Here is a 21,473-nt window from a genome sequence, read left to right as displayed (position 1 = left end):
TTTCCTGATGTATAGTTACTGCAATATCTACAATAGGGAGTAAACATAAAACAAGTAGAAATTAATTTTGATAGGAAAATTAAAGAATCTACATTGTGCAAAAATGAGATTCTTTATGTATAAAATGAGAAGACTTTTCTACCTCACAGGGTGGTGTGAGGGTCACTGAGAATATATATTTGTACAATACATGGCATATTATATGTCCTCAATAAATACTAGTTTCTTTTCCCTCCATAACTCAGAACATTTCTTTTCATCCTTTTCGTTTTTTTTAAACACATAGAACAAAAACATAGAAGGCCACAGATAGCCTATGGTCCTTAGTAGGATGTGCTTGTTTGAATTTAAGTTAAAAGTTATGCTGTGTGTTTAAATCATATGATACTGATGCATGTTTGCTGTACCATGTTTTCTCTGTCCCACCAGCCAGCTCTCAACACAGAGACTTATTACTAATTATGAAAGCTTGGCCTTAACTTAGGCTTATTTTTAAGTAGCTCTTATAGCTTAACCTATTTTTATTTATCTGTTATATCATGTTCCTCCTATCCTGCGTTTTCTGTGTCTCCTGGCATCTCCTTTGCATGCCTTAATTCACCCCCAGTTCCTCTCTTTGCCTGCAAGTCTCTCCTAGTATCCCTGCCTAGCTACTGGCTGCTTAGCTTTTCATTAAACCAACCGCAGGGACCTATCTTTACACAGTGGAATCAAATATCCAGCAACAGCTTTTCCTCCCAGCTGTTCCAGACCTAATAACGCAATTAAGTCTATCATATCATGGTAATCAATTGTCCTGCCTGATAACCAGCGGTACAGAGGTGTTTGGTGTTTCAGCATGATGGGGATTTATTTGAGAAGCATTGATAACTAGTGGAAAAAGACAATGCTAAAATCCATAGGAAAATCAATGATGGAATAAAAGACAAAGGGTGGATATGGGCAGAAATACAACAGCACACTTTGGCTTTTCCGTCTTAAAATGTACTAACTTTAGAATGATATATTAGACTTCAGGCTGTTATTGCACATAGATTCATTTTCCTAAAGGATTATGCTCTGACATTTGGGTATATAAATATATAAAGCCAATCAAAATTACTTATCCAAAATGAAAGCATAAGCCTATTACCTGTAGTGTGAATCATGGTACGGTTAAAGAGTGTTTCTGAAAATTGAAAGAGGGAATGATTTGGTCACTTTCCATAGACAAAAAGATATACGTGGGCAGAGGAGACATAAAAAGAGTTCAAAAGAAGAGAATCCTATAAGCATAAAAAACCAGAAGAGCATTTAAGACATTAACAACTCTAAGGAAGAACCACTCCTAAAACAGGCAGGTGTGTGGTACACACTTGTTATACCAATACTTGGTAAGGAGTTTAAGACCAGATAGGTTACATAGGTGAGTTTAAGGCCAGCTGGGGTGCATGAAACCCTGACTCAATTAAAAAACAAAAACAAAACATAATACAATTAGAAATGAAAGAATAACATGATTGAAAAGGCACTTGATTGCAAGATAATTATCAACAGATATTGTACATTGAATCATCAAACCTCACCTCCGTTGCAGTTGTGAATGTTTGTTTCCTACTTCAAAATGATTTCACAAGGTGTTGTGAAGCTGATCACAGAGTTGGCAAAGGCAGAAACAGTCCTTTAGTTTTATGTGGGCGATAAAAGCATTTATTTTCACAAGGAAATGGTGATAATGTAATTACACCCTAATTTGGAATCTAGAGTAACAGAAGGGAAAAAAACAAAAAACAAACAAACAAACAAACAAAAAAAAAGTTCACTGCTTCCAGTCCGATTAAGGATATTGGAAACTTGGAAACTTTTTTTTTTTTTTCCCTTTGGGCAGGGTTTTTATGTGTAGGCCTTGTTATCCTGGAACTCACTCTGTAGACCAGGGTAGCCTAGAACTCACAAAGAGCTGCCTGCTTCTGCCTTCTGAATGCTGGGATTAAAGGCCTGTGCCACTACTGCCCAGCCTGAAACTCTTACTTAACTATGCTAACCAACATGAGAAACACTAGCCATCTGTGATAGTTAAATGTTAATGTAAGTTAATTAAAATTAAGAATTGGGTTTCCCCAGTCTTACTAGCAGTACTTAAGACCTCAGTAGACACAACACATCCTTACATCCCTGGTGTCTACCATCTGAGAGGAGAAGACACAGTACTCTGTTACTTCTTAATACCGATCACAGTGCAAAGGTACTACTTTGGTACTATCTTGATTTATAATGTAAAGAGTTAGGTAAAGACAGTTTTCTAAAAACATGTAGGTTTCTACAGGACATTAAGGCCACTGAAGGAGTCTCTCTGTAGAATTCAGTGGAAAGGATTATAACTGATATTTTCACAGATGTTATAAAACAGCGTGCTTAAGTTTCTGTAAATTGTTCTTGTAAGAATTCAGGCCCTTCTAGAATTTAAAACTGAAAGTCTCTCATCCTAGAAAGCTCCTCAAACCTGGGCAAGGTTTGGTGAGTCATCCTAGTTGTATGGTTGTAAGGTGTGGTGATTTATGCTTCTAATGTATCTCCCTAAATAGCAGCCTACCACCCTACTATGAGAGTGAGTAAATTTTTCTAACAATTACGTAACTATTAAGATGACCAAAGAGGCTGGATGGTGGTGGTGCACACCTTTAGTCCCAGCATTTGGGAGGCAGAGGCAGGTAGACCGCTGTTGAGTTCAAGGCCAGCCTGGTCTGTCTATAAAATGAGTTCCAGGACAACCAGGGTTACACAAAGAAACACTGTCTTGAAAAACAAAACAAAACAAAAAATAGTGACCAAAGAGAATCTGCCCCAACTTGCCTTAAAAATCATTCCACTTTCTTGAACCCTACATTCCAGTTAGTGATTTCAAGTGTAGAAACTGTGTCTTTTGGCTTTCTCCAATTACACACATTCACAGGACTCCACCTAACTGGTCATCCTTGCCTGAAATGCTTGTCTGTACTGCAGGGCAGTCACAGAATTTTCTCATCAAAGAGCCAATTTAAATATCACAGCCTTTATAAGTCTTCTTCAATACACCTGTTTTAATAAATTTCTGGCTCCACCTATAATATAACATCACTTGCTTTTATGGGGAGTTACTGGATGCTTTATGGTATGTACACTATATGTAATACTAATTGCTTCCCTGTGCTGATGTTTGCTTTGCATGTTTGCATTCTTTACAGCCTGAAGGTGCAAATAGCTCTATTGCTGTGTTAGTGAAGCCCATCTGTTCTGGCACATGGGAAATACTTGTTAAAACTCATGCTGTATGGATTTCAGAGCACATCATATCCATGTTTAATTTTCTCAGTTCTGTGTTTGGCAGAGTTGATTACTGTGTATCTAGTTAGTTAACTATCAAACAGGTGGAGACATAATAAGGCAGTGACCCTGTTGAGATTGTACTTTCCCAGGATTACTACAAAGGACAATCAGTCACCTGATAGGTGACTCAGTGTTGGTAACAGACAGGTGATCAGGATTTGAAATGTGTACTGTGTGTGTGCAAGTTCACTGTCATTTTGTGCTCTTCAATACCATCTCACACCAAAGAGCTCCTTACTTTTCCAATTTAAACTGTTGAGAATTGTGGCCTAGCACCCCCCCACCCCTAAATAAACAGGCTACTAACTATTAATCCTTATTGAATGAAGTGACTCATAAGTTCTACTATGAAAAACTTTTCCATGATGACAGTCTGGGCTTTTCAATTTCATGTGCTGTGTGAACATCAAACTCCCCACTAGAGCGATTCATTTTACGTTGTTTGCCTTCTTAAAATTTTATTTTTTTAAATCTTTCTTTGTTTGCTCTCTTAGTCTTATTTTAGGCTGTTGGCTAGTGGGCAACGGTGAAACATTGTGCAAAGGTTTCTGTTAGGATTCAGGAAGACTCTATTCACCTCACCGGTTACAGGAAGTAAAGTCACACCCCACTTTACAATGTGATTGGAGATCAGAGATACCCACAAAAAGTACAGCTTGTCAACCTTAGGTTCAAAACCCAGAAAAGCCACACCCACACCACTGGGCAACCAGAAAGTAAAAGCGGCTTACGAATATCCCTTCCAAGCCCATTAAAGAAAAGCAAAGCTATTTGTTTATTACTAAGATATAATGAAATCTGAAGGAAAAAGGACGAATCTGGAAATTATTATAGGAAGTAAGGGGTAGTAACCGTTAAGTATTAACGACAAACAACCCATTCACTCTTGAATGTGGATCTTAACTTGCGCATGTGTGTAGTTATTTGCTTGTGGGTGTTGGTTATTAAACCAGAAAGGGGCCTGGGGATTGGTTCAAGAAATGGAGTGATGAGGGTAACAGGGTACACTTCACAAGAGAGTGCATGTTATGATAATGCGGGGAACCTTGGTGGATTCCAAGGCAAGCGAGGGTGAGCGAGGCAGAGCTTAAGTGAAATTAGAAAAGGAAAGTGGGGGAAGGAAAGAGAAAAGAGATAGAGAGGACGGAAGAGAGGAGGGAGGCAGGAAACGTCCTGTCTGCCCCAGGGGAAGAGCGGGACAGGGAGCGGGGAAAAAGAGCTTGGGTGGGCGGGGCCTCTTTCAAAGGGGTCCTTCGCACCTGGGCTGACCAGGGCACTGCCTGAGTGCATTCTGCCAAGTGACAGGGGCAGGCCAGCGTAATGCCCGAATCCTCACAGTGCAAGCAGGAACACTGCGGGCAGAAGGGGCGGGGGCAGGGGGTGGGGACAGGTGGCATAGGAGGTTACGCCACAACACAGAATCCCCTAATGAAATCCGGGGGCTTTAGCCGCCATCGTGCTCACGCGAGCAACGCTTATTAAACTCGGTGAGCGCCCCCACCCAACCCAGACACAAGTAAGGCGTCAAAGCACAGGAGGATTTATTGGGAAGAGTGGTCCGGCGGGAGAAGGGATGCGACAGGGAGACGAGGAGGAAGTGACTAGCATCCGTCAGGTCCGCGTATGAAATCGTCACGCAATTAAAAAAGGGAAAAGCAACGCATAGAAAAGCCCTTTCCCCAAAAGAGGTCAACGCGCTCGCGAGCTCAGCAAAGCCGCTCCAGCGCGAAGCTGCGGCCCCCAGCGCGTCCCGCCGTGACGCCCTTCGCCCGCGCCGCCGTGACGTCACTGCCCCGCGCCGGCGGCACGTTGGCCTGGCGGTGCCGCGGGGGGCTTTGGCGGCAGCAGACATGTCCTTGGCCAGTGATTTCTACCTGCGCTACTACGTCGGGCACAAGGGCAAGTTTGGGCACGAGTTTCTGGAGTTCGAGTTTCGGCCGGACGGTGAGCGGCGGAGCGGCGGCGAGGGAGGGCGAGCCGCCGCGGGTGGGTGGGGTGGGTGGGTCTCTACGCGTTTCGTTTTGCGCCCCGCTCGCCTCGTTGTTTAGTCCAGGCTGCCTTCGAACTCCCGATCCTCCAGCTTCAGCCTCCGCGGTGCTGGCGTGGCAGGTGTGTGACCACGCCCCAGTCCCCCAGGAGGGCTTGGCCGGCTTCTTTCCAGCTTGCGCCTGTAGCAGGCCTGGGTGTTCTTGTGAGGGAAAACATGGCTGTGAAGTTATCCAGAAAAGCGGATCCGGCCGCCATCAGAAAAGTCGAACAGAGCGAAAATCGGAAACCTAGAATGGAGTGTTCCCAAGTGGTACTCCAGATGCCTGCAGTCTTTGGGTGACCTTTTGGCCTAGTCAGTGTGTTAAGGCCGCTTTCTAGGGGAGGAAGCCCCTGTGTAAACAGGAGTGTGAAGTGTGTTGGCATTGGAATGCCATCTTTTATCAAGGTACGTGGATGGATGGCGGTCAGGAGGTAAGGCAGTAAAGGAAAGCTTCCTAGAAGCTCTTTTCGAATTGCCTCCTAGGTAGTCAGCCCTGCTAAAAAGAAGCTGAGGATCTCCTACCCCAGCCACCGGCTGTCAGACCACGTTAAAGTGGGCAGTGAACACAAGCTCTGTGCTCTCTAAGACAGGCAAAGGCCGCGGAGGTAGCTCTGTTGCTCGGGTAAAGAGGGAGGAGAGTTAGTTGTGTGGTCCCAGTCCTTGGTGGGTTTTGCCAGGACATAAGGTTTCTTGACCCTCTGCAGAGTGTGCCTGCTGTTGAGTAAGGGGCATACTTGCTGTATACCGAGTAGAAACGTTGTGCATGCCAATCTGGTTGTCTTCAAATTGGTTATTGTAAAAAAAAAAAAAAAAAAAAAAAATAAAGAAAGAAAGAAAGAAAAAGGGGGGGTATCCCTTTTTTGGACTGAGAGCTAGCAGAATCCTAAAGATTTTCAGTCTCTCTGAGGAAGGCAATATCTACCAGTATTTTGTCAGAAAGTTCTTAAAGAAGGTAAGAAGTTTAGGACCAAAGCACCCAAGATTGTCAACTCCGGCTTATTGTTCTGAAGAAATGACACACTAAGAAGCTGCAGGATATACTAAACACTTGGCCTAGAGAATGAAGGAAGCCAAAACAAACAAACACACACACCTCCAACCCCTGAAAAAAAAAGGAAACAAAAACAAAACAAAAATAACTTCCCCTCCAAAAAAAAAAAAAAAGCCCCACCAGGAATAAATTTCCAAGAGACATACGCTGTCCTTGCTGAGAGCCTCTACTTTTAAATCTGAGTCCAGTAAAGACTAAGTCTTTAAGAGTAATAAGTAAATGATCAGACCTTGCAAAAAGAAAAACAAACAAAAGCTTCCTTGAAGACAGATAATGGTGTCTTATGCTTTTAATCCCAGCACTTGAGAGGCAGAGGCATAGGTAGGTTGAGCTCTTTGAGTTCTAGGCCAGCCAGGGCAACACAGAGAAATCCTTCCTGTTACAAACAAAACACAAAAAATAAAATACAGTAAACCAAGCTAAAACAAAACAAAAAACCCGAAACCAAAAAGAAAAAGAAAGAAAGAAAGAATGAAAGGAAGAAAGAAAGAAAAAAAGCTTCTCCTAGAAGATGAGACACTTGAGATAAAGAAACTTTCTTATCTTTTGGGGAAGTGAAAAGCCAGACACGAGTGGTTTGTGGAAGCCCCTCCCATGTAGTGTAAGGCAGTTCTGTCTCTGGACAGCTCTGCGTTCCTGCCACATGGGCAGAAATGTACATTGTGCACTGGGCAGTACTTAAGTGCCAAAGCTAAAGGTGGAAGTTGAGACAAAAAGACATTTATCTAATCATATGACTATAGATTTTAACTAAGTGCTGTGTACATGTTTCGGGCGAGGTTCTTTGGAAAGGAAAGTAGAGAATCAAGCATTTAAGAAGTCAAGGAACTCATCCTGCAGTTGTTTAGAAACTTAATAACTTTACCTTTGTTCTCCATAATTTGTTTGGAGCAAAATTACTTTTTTTTTTTTGTGATTGTGGTGGTATGTTTTTATCTTATGTTTTTCATTTGATTTGATTTTTACTTATTTCTTTTGTAATTCTGTCCTTAGTCCCTTGCCTGTGGATGCCATGTGGCTTGTCCTTACCACCCTGAGTCACACAAATTAAGACCGAATGCTTATCAGGGACATTTTAATGTATGGGTTGGTTCTCATGCACCTTTGCCACCAAATCGTCCCACTCCCATGAGAAACAATGACTCATGGGATTCACAGTCCCTGCGGGTACACCCCAGTATGGTAACCTATCATTTTAGCAGATGACAAAACCGTCACAGCTGTATCTGAGCCATGGCCCATGCAGGAACACACACTGGGGGCTTCAGAGGTCATGACAGATGGTTTGAAATAAATCAGCCAGCAAACTGGCAGTTTATATAATCTGTATGCTGCCTAGTTATAATTTAAAAAGTTTTTCCTTATCTTAATCATATACACTAATTTGAAAGAAAGCAACTAAGAGAATATTTTGGAATAATAGAGACAGGGTTGAAGCAGAGGAGATTTCTTGAGACTTGTGTGACCCTGAGCAAGTTGCTTGACTTGAGTTTATCTCCCATGAATAGATGAGAAAGTGAGAGGTGCTGCTAGAATTCCTTTAGAGATCAGATGAAATGTTGTGAGTGCTGCCTTAAGCACCGACATGTCACATTTGAAGAGAATACTCGTACCTTGTCAGTCACATTTAGTTCAGGGGCTAGATTAAGAAAATAATCTTGTTTGATATGAACAGCTTTAATCCCAGCACTTAGAACGAAGACAGAGGCAGGTGGATAGATAGATCCCTGTGTGTTCAAGGACACTGACCTGGCCACAGTGGAATCTTGCCTCAGAAAGGGGAGGGGGCGAGAATAGGCCTTAACAAACCTGACATTGAAGCTATGGAACATTTTAAAGTTTGCTAGCTCACTTTTATGTTAATAAGTGTTCATCACTCATTTTACACAAGGAAAGTATATTTACTACTAAAAGTGGGATATGAAATTATCTTTCCCTTTAAAATTGCTCATGGTGTTCTTTCTCTCTGTACAGGAAAGCTTAGATATGCCAACAACAGCAATTATAAAAACGATGTGATGATCAGAAAAGAGGTAAGCTGCATGTGCACTCTCTCTCTCTCTTTCTCTCTCTCTCTCTCTCTCTCTCTCTCGCTCTGTCCCTTTCTCTTTTGAGATGGGGATCTCACTTTGTAACCCTGGTTCTCCTGTGAGCAGTGTAGAACAAGGCTGACCTTGTACTCAAAGATCCACCTGCCTCTGGCTAAGTTCTTTTCAAATGTCTGAGTTTTTTTATTTTGTTCATTTATCTTGTCTGTGTTGACAAAAGCTATTCAAAGGCTCTGTTTCAACGAAGAAACCAATTTTTAAATGGAAAGGTTTCTCTTTTAATTACATATGATTATAGCATTTTTAAAAAGTTTTTTTAGTGTATGTGTGTGGTGTATGTGTGTGGTGTGTGTGTGTGTGTGTGTGTGTGTGTGTGTGTGTGTGTGTACGCACGCATGTAATAGCCTGCATGTGTGGAAATCAAGACTTTGGTTTTTTCCTACCATGTAGATTCTAGGGATTGAACTCAGGTCTTTAGTCTTGGCTGCCTTTACCTATGTGGTGGTTTTCATTTTAACATTTTTTTTTTTTTAACAAAAGAATCAACCTGAATGTTTATAACCTCATCATTTAATTTAATTCATTTTGTGAAGCGTGAGTTTTAAATAAGAGGCTTGGAAGTGTGGACTGGGCTCAGCGTGTGGCTCCTGTGTGATTGTGTTGTGTCCTCACTCTGTAGCCTTATGCTGCTCCATTAACTGCAAGCAAGCAGATTGTTCCTGTCACACCCTCAGACTGGAGTCTTAAAGCAGCTGGAGGTGAGAAGAGTCGAGGGTCTGTGTTAAAGGACAAGAGAGAAGAAAAACACATTGTGAGGAGGATGAATTTTCATTCTGCAGCTTTGGAATCAAATTCTGTTTTTGTTTTGCTCCTATTCTGTTGGAATATTTAGGGTTTATAGCTTGCCTTTATTATATCTTGCTGAACCTGTGGGAAGACAGATGGGCATTATAAGATTTTACTGTAATTGGTTTTCAGGCCTATGTTCACAAGAGTGTAATGGAAGAACTGAAGAGAATTATTGACGACAGTGAAATTACAAAAGAGGACGATGCTTTGTGGCCACCTCCAGACAGGGTTGGCAGGCAGGTCTGTGCCTAATGATTCTTTTAAGTGGCTAGAGTCAGAGTTGATATACAATGACTGTGTCTTATACATCCAGCTTGGTTTCTTATTGAAACATTGATTATGTAGTCATTAAATATTCATTTTTTTTGACAATTTTTTTTTGTAGTATTAGAAGTTGAACTCAAGATTCATACGTGCTAGGCAAGCAAATATTCCATCCAAGCTACATCTCCCAGCTGTTACTTAGCTTGATTTTTCTCTGCTACCTCCAACTTCTAGAGGAGTTAGCACATAGCTCTAAATTTAGACAGTATTCTACATCTTTTGTCTGGTCTGACCAGCCAATGTTAGGATATTTTGACACTGTTATGAATTATTTATTCTAAATTAGCCATTATTGTAAATTATTTCTATTGTAAATTCTAATGTAAATATTTCTATTGTAAATATTGCTAGTTAAGTTTGAGAGTTCTTATCACTGAGTGCAGCAATTCACTTTTTCCAAATTTTTATCTTTGGGAATTTGTGTATTTGAATGCACCAGAAAAAGTCTTGGTTGATTTGTTTGTTTGCTTGTTTTTTTGTTTAACAAGACCATTGTTTTGGCCTCTTATAGTCCCCTCAGAATAATTGAAGTTTCTCAGAGTGCTCTTGAAGAACTCGGCAAGCCCAGTTTCATTCCGTATAGCGACAGCTTGGTTTCTGAATTGGGTATTTTCAATTCTTGGAGAAATGAAATACAAGGCCTGGGAGAAAGGAACATTTAATTTCATTTTTGTGTGTTTCTGAGGGTTGTACTTTGTACCAGCTGCTTTATTTGACCAGAAGAAAAGTCAGAAAGATCTAATACCTGCTGAAAGTAGCAGTAACTCAACTGTTCTGTGGCAAGAGCCCAGTGTAGGGCGTGGTAGTGAGAGAGTGGCAGCGGTCTGTGTGTGGGGACCTGGGGCCTCGTAACGCCACCGTCAGCATAGAGGTCACTGGTATCTGCGTCTGCAACACAGCCAGATATTTTAGAACTGTTAAACCTCCTCTACAGCGAGGATATGACATCTAGACTGACTGTGTTTATAAGTTGATATACTTCTTTTAGAGGGTGTTATACATGGCATTATACATCAGGAAATGTAAATATTTTCCACCTATTTTTGCCTTAGTAATCTCATTTCTGGATCATCAGTTTTAGAAAAATAACTGCAGATTGGAGAAGGTGTCATTAGAAATAACATTTTTCCTCTGGGCAGAGCCAGTGCTCGGTATCTGCACTGGTGATGTGTTCTCATGAGGGGTAGCAGCCTGCTCCAGAAATTACCACTGGCTAATTAAACCAAAGATTTTTGTGATTATTAGAGAATCTTAGCTAATTCTCAATTTGCTGTATCTCAAAGGGTACAGTTCGGCCTTTTGATTGAATAGCTAAGCCTGTCATTTTTAGCATCTGCTTGATAATTCAGTGTGGCCCCTTCATTAGCCTTTGATTTCTGGATAAGCAGTCCAGATAAGATTTATATGATGATAATGTACTAGAACCATCACATTACATTGTATTGTCTTATAAGTTCTACTTTTCATTGAATTTCAGAGTATTAGTCTCGTAACTGGGAACATTACTTTTTTTGTCTTCTATTCAACTTTATATAGTGCCAAGTACTTTTATTCACCAGAGATAATTATTTTTCCCCAAGAATATATAAACATAAGCCTTTATAGTAACATGAATACATACTTATACATTATAAATAACTGCATTTATAAATGTTAACTTATATTTTTAAAACCCAATATAAAAAGTACGACACTTAAATATACTTAAGTATATTTTTATCTCCTTTATATTGGCAGTTTTGATTGCCCTATAATATCATTACATAATATTTTATAATATTAATATGACCAAAGGAACATTACTGTTATGGTTGCATTACTCTGGTTATTGATATCATTGTATGTTCTGTGCTTTATGAGTGTAGGATTGTACATTTGTGGAATAGGGCTAATGAAGTCTGTATCCTTGTAAAGGTGTTTCAGGGACTGCAGAGAGTGTGTGTATATAAAATCCCAGCATTCAGGCCTGATGTGTGGCAGGTGCCAAAGTGGTAGCCATTGTTAATGTCATATATTTGTAGAAACTTACCTAAAGGGAAATGCATTTTGTGATATTTTACAGGGGTTTGTATTTGTATAATCATTTCTATAACATATGCTTTAAAGAGACAGCTCTCATATTTACCAACATCATAGGGAGCATTTGTGGGTTGTTTTGTCTGAGCCCCTTTTTTATGATGGCTCTGAGAAGCTGTTCTGGCTTGGTCCCGAAATTGAGGCCAGTGCTCATGTGTCCTCAGTGAGGTTTTATTAAGAGAATTCGGTCTAGCAGATTAAATTTTTTTCAGAGAGAGTCTCCTTGGTCTGGAACTTTCTCTGTAGCCCAGACTGACCCTGAAATTGAGACAGTCCTCCTGCCTTGCCTCCTGGGTGCTGGGATTATAAGCATGTGCCACCATGCTTGGCTGAGATTAAATTCCTTTCCCCCTCTATTAGGTTCTAGAAAGTTTGTACTTCTCTGTAGCATGAATACTGGGATCTTCTATCTTCTGGGGTAGACTTTTTTTGTTTGTTGATACCATTTCTCTGTTCTTTTTGTTTCCAGGAACTTGAAATTGTAATTGGGGATGAACACATTTCTTTTACCACATCAAAAATAGGTTCTCTTATTGATGTAAATCAATCAAAGTAAGTATACTAAAGTGTTTGGCTGATCTGATAAAGCGCATTAGTGAGGCTCGTGTCAGAACTGTGGTCTGCTAGCCAGGCAATTTAGGATTCAGATGCCATTGGGGCTTTTTTTTAAAAGTAAGCACTTGTTATCTTGTCTGTTGGAGAAGTTAACCACGTATTTCACAAAATACTCAGTTCAGCAGTGTGTGTAATGATGCCTGAGTTTTGTTGGTCATTTTGTATTCAAAAGCCTGGTTATAATGGCACAAAACGTAAAGGAAGAAGTGTTTGCATTGATGAGCTTCATTGGGCCCATATTATATCATACTTTCCCTTGGGTTTAGCACTTGAAAGAAACAGTAGGCATGTGTGTGAGCCACCTTTGTGTCCTCAGGTTCTTTGCAGCATATATTTAAGCTTTGTTGGCCTGAGTCACTGAGTCATTTCTTCATGCTCCTTCCCCTCAAAATGTCTCTATATTGCTTCCATTGCTTCATGTCGCCCTAAATCATAACTTACTTGAGTATGAGCTGCATAAGAACCTTGCTTTGTCTTTAGTTAGAACAGTGTCCCACACATAGTAAGTGCTTCAGAGAAGCATTAGAGAGGGGAAAGGAATGCGTGCACAGTAGTAGCTGCACACCCATGTTGATGAAGAACATGGGTTTCTAATCTGTGAAGACATTGCTACAGTTGGTGAGGACGTGGGCTGTGTATGCTGTGTCTCTTCAGCGCTCTGTGAGCTGCGTTCCTCCCACGGGGAGGGAGGTGCTAATTGTTAAGTTGCCACAGATCTTCCTTTGCCCTGAATTTTATAAGCTTTATCGGTACAAATGGTTTGGTCTGTTTCAGAAGTTTATAAGATTATGTTTCATAGGAAACAGAAGGTAACTCTTATTTATTTATTGTTTTTATTTTTAGGGATCCCGAAGGCCTCCGTGTATTTTACTATTTGGTGCAGGACTTGAAATGTTTAGTGTTCAGTCTCATTGGACTACATTTCAAGATAAAGCCAATTTGAATCGAATACTTTGGAGGTTATTTATATATTTAAAGGAAGGTTTTTTTTTATTGACAATTTTGGGATTTTTATGAATGTGAAACTTTTGTATATAAACTCAATATGTGGGGAAAAAAAAAACCAGGTTTAATGGTTTGGTTCTCTTGGGTCCATGTGGACTAGACAGTCCCTATATGCAATTGATTCTGTAAATAAAAGCCACTTTTTTGTTGAAATTTTGCTCTAATAAAATGTACCAAAGCCTGGATGTGGAGTCGGTTGGTTGGTTGTTGAGTCAGTGGTGTGTGTGTGTGTGTGTGTGTGTGTGTGTGTGTGTGTGTGTGTGTCTGTCTGTCTGTCTGTCTGTCTGTCTGTCTGTTGCTTTAAGGATCAAAAGTTGTTCTGGTTGGTAGAGCTTAGAGCAGAGGCTGCTCATCTGGAAATCCATAGCCAAATCCCAGCTGCTGAAGGGACCATAGAGTAACTCTTCTGTTTCCATACTTGATAGGACTTAGTTTTGTGACACCGAGGTTTTTACAGAGGTTTGAGATTTTTTTTTCTTTTTTTTACATTATCATAAGCTTTCTTGGGCTACTTCACATTTACATATTTTCCTAAGTTGTTGAAAGAGCATAGTCAGTACCCCACATTTGGCCTGTTTTATTATGCCCTTATTCTTCTGTGTGTGTGTGCGTGTGTGCGTGTGTGCGCGCGCGCACGTGCATGTAGAAGTTGAGTTGAAGCTTTACAAAGTTACATGAAATTTTGTTTTAACCACCTATAGTGTTCATGCCTGTTGTCAGACTCTTACTGGAAACGGCATTCATGTTTCCCAGGTCCTTCAAACTTGCTACCATTCATCTCTTGTTATCTCTACTAGTACTGCTGCTGCTGTCCTCTTCTTCCTCCTTTTGGATGGTCTCAGACTCACAGATCTGCCTGCCTCTGTCTCCTGAGTTTGAGGACTAAAGGTGTATACCACCGTGGTGGCTTGAGCATAAACCCCAGCTAGGAGCTCCTGATGGGTCAGGAGCTCAATGCCTATTTTGGCGTTACAGTCAGTTCTAGACTAGCGTAGGCTACACGAAACCCTGTCTGTAAAGAATGCTTTAGGAGAAATGAACTGAACTTACAGACTCCCCCGATGATGAGCAGTGGAGCTGCGAGGCTGACCAGTCTTCAGTGTGTACGTGGCCTTACTTCTCTGAACTGATGTGTAGAGAACATGGACTGAAATGAAACTTAGTTGTGGGTCAGTACTTAACTGTTTCACTTTTAAATCTTTTGTTTGTTATGGACGTTCACTTGTGTGTAAGTTTGTGCACCCACAGGTATGCCTTGTGCCTGCAGAGGCCAGAAGAGGCTGTTGGATTCCTTAGGACCGGAATTACCCCCATGTGGGTGCTCAGGTCCAAATTTCTGGTCCTCTGGAAGAGCAGCCCATGCTCTTGGCCATCTCTCTAGCCCCCGTTTTTCTTATGACCTTTAAGTGGCTATTATCGCTGAGTGACACAGAGCCTGAACATCCACCTGAAACCCTTCTACCTATCCTTTTTGTCATTCCTACGGAGTTCCCGAAGCATCTCTCTCATGTCCCCTGTCTCAGTGCTTGTGACTCAGCAAGGGCTACGTGAGTGGGTACGATAATGCAGAGTTTTGGAACAGATGTGATTGCAAATGCTAGGACACATGGGGTGGTTTAGGGCACAGGAAATCTTAAAATAGAGCTCTTGGTTTTCCTAAGAGCTGTGAAGTTTACCATACTTCAGAGTTGTAAAAGGTCCACCTTAAGACAAATAGCAAGAGGTGTAAAGCTGGCCAGGACCAGCCAATCCGTCCTCTCACTGAAGACAGTGAGTCAGCCCATCCTTCCCGGTGGGCTGGTGGTGACTGCAGGCATCCCTCACCTCAGACTGGGGCAGGAGGAACAGCTTGCAACTGTGAAATGATGACATTACTGAGGTCTGAGGGTCCCGCTAGAAGGTCTGAAAGTGACTAAGATTGTATCTGTCTAAACCTTAGTAGGACGGGCAGCCGTGGTTCCACAAGTAAAGGCTCTGACAGCAAAGAAGCCAGGGAAATGAGTGTATATGTGTGGTTTTTGTGGTTTCTTTTGTTGTTCTTGTTTTCTTTTTGTCCCCACAAAAGTGAATTTAGAAGACAAAAATTCAAGAAAACAAAACATTTAAGTTTTTCACCTTTCTAATTAGATTTTCATGTGACGTTCCGTACTTCCTATTTTGTGCTGCACTTTGGTCAAAGAGCCCCAATGGGAGTGTCAGCCCATTCCAATCTGAAGTGATTCCACCTTCTGCTGCTAATTATGCTCATTATCAGCTTAGGGCTTTCTAGAAAGTCAGAGCTTAGTTGTGCAGAGCTCAGAGGAAGCTCCTTGGCTTAACAGTTTTTGACATCCTCTTGACTCTATATTCAACCAAAAAAAAAAAAAAAAAAAAATCCCATTGTGCATTCAGCTTTTGTTAGCTTCCCTCCCTTATCAAGCACACTGGTGGGCAGCTCACACCCTGTTCATGCTTTGGTAACAGTAACCAGCAAAACAAATAGGGACTTCTTGCACACAGACTTTGTGTGATGTCTGAGGAGGCAAGCAGTATGTGGAAAGCACAAAGAAGCATGCCTGCACTCGCTTAGCCGCCCTGGTGAAGAGGGCTGCCTCTCAGCAGACTTAAGTATAAAAAGCACCTTTATTATATCCGTGGGCAGTGCGTGACATAACTCCCCTGATCTGGAGTTTTCTAGAGCGGTAGTGGCTCACTACCCTAGATCTCTCGGTCCCTCACTTTGGCTCATGTGGCCTCCTCATCTTGTTCGTCCAAATACCTGCACTCTTTGACACGGGGGAAACACGGGGGAAAACCTAGCTTGTCCTGTGTCTCAGAGAAGTGTCTGGCTAGAAAGCGTTTTAAAAAAAGTTATTTTGAAATCTAAGAGCTTTTGAAAAATTCATTTTTATTGTTTGTGCATTGTTTTGATGGCATGAATGTTTGTGTGCAGGGATCAGATCTTGTAGTTACAGACAGTTGTTAACTGCCATGTGGGTGCTGGGAATTAAACCTGGGTCCTCTGGAAGAGCAGTTAGTGCTCTTAACTGCCAAGCCATCTCTCCAGCCCTCAAATCTAAAATCTTGTGTTTCATATTCCTGATTGCAGTTTTGTAGTTGTTCCAATCCTAGGAAGCAGGTGACATACTCTCCATATTAAAAAGGAACTCTTTAATATGCAGTGTTTTGCTCAAATTTATATGGTAAGGACTTTTATGGACTTTAAATACAATGTTGAATGAAAGTTATCATTCATTCCCCAGATTATGATTGAGAACTTTATTTGTGAAGCTGGGCCTGGTGGCTCACACCCCTAATCCCAGTACGTGGGAGGCAGGCAAAATAGTCCCAGGCAAACCTGACATACATAGTGAAACCCAGGCCAGCCAGGACTACATAGTGAGACCTTGCCTCAAACAAACAAAACAAAACGCTATTTGTGTATCTTACTGAAGCTTCACAGCAAGCCGGGAGAAAAATGGCGCTTCTTTTCTGCTTGTGCAAAGGCCATGAATGATCTGCCTTACCCGAAGTCACAGGAGCTTGTTGGTGTTTCCACTCTTGTCTCTCCAGGCACCAAACTCATGCGTTGTGGCAAGCCCTCTGAACCCACGTTGTGTCTGTAGTGTGTGTATTCAGTAAGGCCTTATTTATAGGTCCAGAGTTAGTTACAAGGTGTCCTGAAGTAAATCAGCTGACTTCAGTGTTTCCTTTGGGAAGCTGAGGCAACACAAGCGTCTGCCTGCCTGCACTGGGACAGTGTCTGCCACCTTCTCCACTCCAGTGCTGCTCCCCAAGCACAACTTATTTAAACCTCTTTTCATTCATTCCTTGTTAATGGTGGTGTGTGTATGTTGTTGGATGGTTTTTACTCTTTAGTCTTGCTCTTCTGGGGACCCACCACCCAGCTCCCAAATAAATCACATGGAGGCTTATTCTTTCTTTTGAATGCCTGGCCTTAGTTTGGCATGTTTCTTGACACCTTTTCTTAAAAGCATCCATCCCATCTACCTTTGCCTCTGGGCTTTTGTCTTTTTGTATTCTGCATTTCTTTCTTCTTTCTTTACTTCTTACTCCACGGCCTGCTGTGTAGTTGTGTGGCTGACCTCTGGAGTCCTCTCTCTTCTTTTTCTTGCTCCTCTTACTTATTCTTCCTGCCTGCCAGCCCCATATATCCTTTCTCCTGCCTCACTTTGGCTGTTCATCTCTTTATTAGACCAATCAGATGTTTTAGACACGCAAATAACATAGCTTCACAGAGCTAAACAAATGTAACATAAAAGAATGCAACATATCTTTGCATCATTAAAAAATTTTCAGTAGCAAAACAAATTGTAACACATCTTTAATTAATATTCTCTCTCTCTCTCTCTCTCTCTCTCTCTCTCTCTCTCTCTGTGTGTGTGTGTGTGTGTGTGTGTGTGATATTAAGACTAGAGATAGAGTCCTCCAGGATTAGGGTATAGAGACAAAAGTAACTATGGGAGGTATTCTGGAAACACTGGTTCTGCACCCAAGGAACTTTGCTTACACTGTTGAGAAGAGTTAATATCTGGACCTCTGGTGCACAACAATGGCAGACTTGAGTAGTGACTCAGAGATACTAAGGTTTAAGAACAAAAAAGCAAAAAAGGGGGACCTGTGAGATGTCTCAGTGGGTTAAAGTACTGGGCACATAAAGGCTAATGATCTACCTGAATTTAATTCCTGGAATCCATGGTTGAAGAAAAGAACTAACTCACTAAAGTTATCCTTTGACACTCACATAGAATCCATGATACATATGCGCTCAGATTCACACAAACACCTTTTAAACACAATAATAAAACAATTTCAATTTTTTTTTTAATGTCTACCAAAGAAAAATGTAAGATAGAAACTGGCCATGAACCCAGTAGTGAGAACAGGATGCAGTTAGGAGGAAACTTTGGAGGTGGGAGCAAATGAAGACAGAGCATGAAGATTAAGTGCTGGCTAGAGGCTAGCAAAGGAAGAGAGAAGGAAGCTCACCTCAGGCATAGTCAAGTGTGGGTAACGCTTGCCATTGCATCATCACTTCCTCTTCTGTTCTGCAGCCATTCCCCACCCCCAGTGCCCCATTAACCTCTGTCACTTGATTTGAAGAATAATTTAAGTTGACAAAAACAAGCTAGCATTTTGGAAATGACAAAACCAATGAAAGTATAGTGAGAGCTTTGAACATATTCTGGCAAGGGTTAGCTCCTGGCTACAGACAGACTATAGAAATCAAATAGTCTTCCTTCCCTTCCTTCCTCTAATACTGTATTTAGTTATTGCTACTATTTTGCTGTGCTGCTTGTGGTCTTCTCTGAACCATACCTCCAATCCCAATGAAGTTTCTAAAGTCTTCAGCTTGTGTTAGAATGCAGGCTCTCACTGGCAATGTGCACATCAAGAGTTTAGAACGAAGACCTGTTGATGTAAAAGTAAGCTTTCACCTTAAAGCAGTGGTTTCCGACCTGTGGGTCTTCACCCCCTTGAGGGTCAAGACCATTCACAGAGGCCAAATATCAGATATCCTGGTACCAGGGCCCCCTGAGTTTAGACAGGACGCTTACAGCAAGTATGGGATACAGCTAAAGGAATCTGAAGGTAAAAGGAATGAATCATCTTACACACACATGTCTTCTTCTCAACGTGTTTCTTTATTCTTCATAAGTTCTCCCTCAATCCCACAAAGTTTCCAGTTTATGTACCCACAAGACACAATTAGCATTTCTGTGGCAATAGCAAAGGTACCAGGCATGCGTTGCTCAAGGCCAAGAAGACAGATAAAGACTGATAATTTCTTAAGTGTGGCTTGTTAAGGTAGAAATTTGTAATTAGTAAATATAGAAAAAGGGAAAAGACATCGTAGCTCTGTGCTTTCTGAGCACTCACATTTGCTTTCTCGGTGATGGCAAGCAGCATAAGCTTCAGAAGGAAAACAGGTAGCATTTGGTTTGCATTAGCATTTTTGTCAAATGTTAGCTGATTAAAGGGAGCCTTTCAATACTAGATCAAAAGGAAGAACTATGGCTAGTGTACAATCTAGAGCCTGGCATTTTCAGCCTCTAGGCCATTAGTGGCTTTGTTCCCACTGACCTCCGAGTGAGAAGAATTTCTTTTCTCTGGGGCCTTTTTGAGAATACAAGGTACCCAGTATACTATGTCAAGACTGTACAGCCAAATGAAAATCATCCTTTTGACTTTCCACAGATACATGTGTCCAGAATTTATGATATACAGGCTAGGGAAAGAATGCAGTTAGCACATTTAAAATTACAGGCAGAAACAACAGATATTCTGGAGTCTCTATTTCTTGTAGACTTTGCAAAGCAAGGTTCCGTCATCAGAAGTTAATTCTGGTGGGTTAGCGCCTAAAATATTAATTGCTACTTCTGTAATCTATGATAAAGGCTCATAGCATCCTGCATATCAGATATTTATATTATGATTCACAACAGTGGAAGAATTACAATTAGAAAGTCACGGTGAGATAATTTTATGGTAGGCAGCCACAACAACAGGAGGAACTGTAGTAAAGAGTTGTAGCATTACCTTAAAGGGAAGAAGAGATTGTTTATTCTGGAGCCATTTTGAACGATCATGGTTCCAAGTTCCAACTTGGAAGCAGTTTCATGTAGTTTTGTAATATTACAGGACTGAGAATGTTACATAAATCAAGGTAAATTTAACGCATATATCATTGGGTACATCACAGAGGTGATTACAGCAAGATGGGGGAAGCTTTTCCACAGGTCATCAGATGACATTTTTAGCTATCATCTTGGTGGAACTTAGTGGTCTGCTAAGTTAATAGATTTCAGGAATTGTTGTTTAGGGGGTTGAAGCTATTCTGTGGCAATGTAATTATTCCCTAAATTTACAACATTCTACTTTCTCCACATCACTGTAAGTTTTTGTTTGTTTGCTTCCTTTGGTTTTGATTTTTAAAAGATAGTTTCTTTGTGTAACAGCTCTGGCTTTCTTAGAAATCCATTTGTAGATCAGGCTGGCCTTAAACTTATAGAGATCAGCTGCTTATGCCTCCTGAATATTGGGATTAGAGGCATGCACCACCACTGCCCAGCTCACACCACTTTAGTTTTAACAAGTAAATCAGTCTTTGCAGACATAGTTTCTTTCCAGAAATTCTCATTCACAAACCCATGGTTAAAACTTACACAGAAGAAAAAAAAAAATTAACCTTATTTCATCTCTCTTAAAAAAGAAAAAAAATCAGTTGTGAATATTTTCACATCCAACTGGTAGACTATAAATTAACTAGATGGTGTGTGATAATTTGTGTCAGAGTTCCTTAAATGTGTATCTGCTTTAATCCTATTATTTCATGCATAAAATGTCTTCCTAAGTATGTTCTAAGTAGGTTTTAATTCTAAGACCAAAATAGTCTAAACTTAAATGTCAACATAGAAGGATTGCCTAATTAGCATAATTAATTTATGCTGTACAGAAGTGATTAATAATTACATGTGGCTTTAAAAATTTTGCAGATCACTGTAAATTGAAAACAATGCGTATTGTTTATTAGAAAAGAGTTAGAAACATGGTGTAAGTTGGCATGGTTGTATACAGCTATAATTCCAGCACTGAAGGGACTGAGGCCTGTGAGCTTGGGGCTAGTCTGGGCTACTTAGTGAATATGACACAACAACCGTCTCAAAACAAAACTTGAGTCTGTAGCTCGGTGGTAGGGTATTTACTGGGCATGCTTAGTGTTAGATTTGATAACCCAGCAACGTGGAAATGTCAGCAGCAAGACACTATGTATGAAATGACGCCAGCATCACCAACAAACATTATCTATGAAAGAAGAAGCAAATAGAGTTAATACCAAAAGTTCCACAGAGGACATGTGAGTGCTTCAAAGTTATCGTAAAACACACTTAGCTATAATAAGCACAATTCGAAAGCAAGAATTTATTTTTTCAAACAGTCGCTTAAAAGAAAATGTCTTACAGTCTATTACAGAACTAGGAGCAGAGGAACACCAGTCACCTCTTTTTCGTCGTTGTTTTGCTAAGAAGGCTGCTTTACATTCTCTGCAGATGTGCTTTCTTCTCGGTCTTCAAATATCGAATATGGACATGATTTGCAGCATCTGTCATGGTATGTTGGTTCTTTCCTT

The 21,473-nt window shown here is 40.8% G+C and overlaps 1 protein-coding gene across 1 annotated transcript; it reads left to right on the top strand.

The window, feature by feature from the left end:
- Positions 1 to 5,170: 5,170 nt before the first annotated feature.
- On the top strand, positions 5,171 to 13,525 carry Magohb (mago homolog B, exon junction complex subunit). The gene is made up of 5 exons (XM_051173170.1): positions 5,171 to 5,289; positions 8,400 to 8,458; positions 9,452 to 9,562; positions 12,192 to 12,274; positions 13,181 to 13,525. Exons 1-5 carry the CDS (start codon positions 5,196 to 5,198, stop codon positions 13,278 to 13,280), a joined length of 447 nt encoding a protein of 148 aa, XP_051029127.1. The 5' UTR covers positions 5,171 to 5,195; the 3' UTR covers positions 13,281 to 13,525.
- The last annotated feature ends 7,948 nt before the right edge of the window (positions 13,526 to 21,473 follow it).

This window comes from Phodopus roborovskii, unplaced genomic scaffold (genome assembly GCF_943737965.1).
Source record: "Phodopus roborovskii unplaced genomic scaffold, PHOROB, whole genome shotgun sequence".
In the NCBI taxonomy this organism is placed as follows: domain Eukaryota; kingdom Metazoa; phylum Chordata; class Mammalia; order Rodentia; family Cricetidae; genus Phodopus; species Phodopus roborovskii.
The sequence above is the reverse complement of the archived record's forward strand: the minus strand, read 5'-3'. Positions and strand labels throughout refer to the sequence as shown.

Excerpts from the sequence above, each read along its gene's own strand:
- Magohb (XM_051173170.1), top strand. The coding sequence starts at position 5,196 with ATGTCCTTGGCCAGTGATTTCTACCTGCGCTACTACGTCGGGCACAAG. Across the intron at positions 5,290-8,399 it reads GTTCGAGTTTCGGCCGGACG|GAAAGCTTAGATATGCCAAC; the intron begins GTGAGCGGCGGA and ends CTCTCTGTACAG. Across the intron at positions 12,275-13,180 it reads ATTGATGTAAATCAATCAAA|GGATCCCGAAGGCCTCCGTG; the intron begins GTAAGTATACTA and ends TTTTATTTTTAG.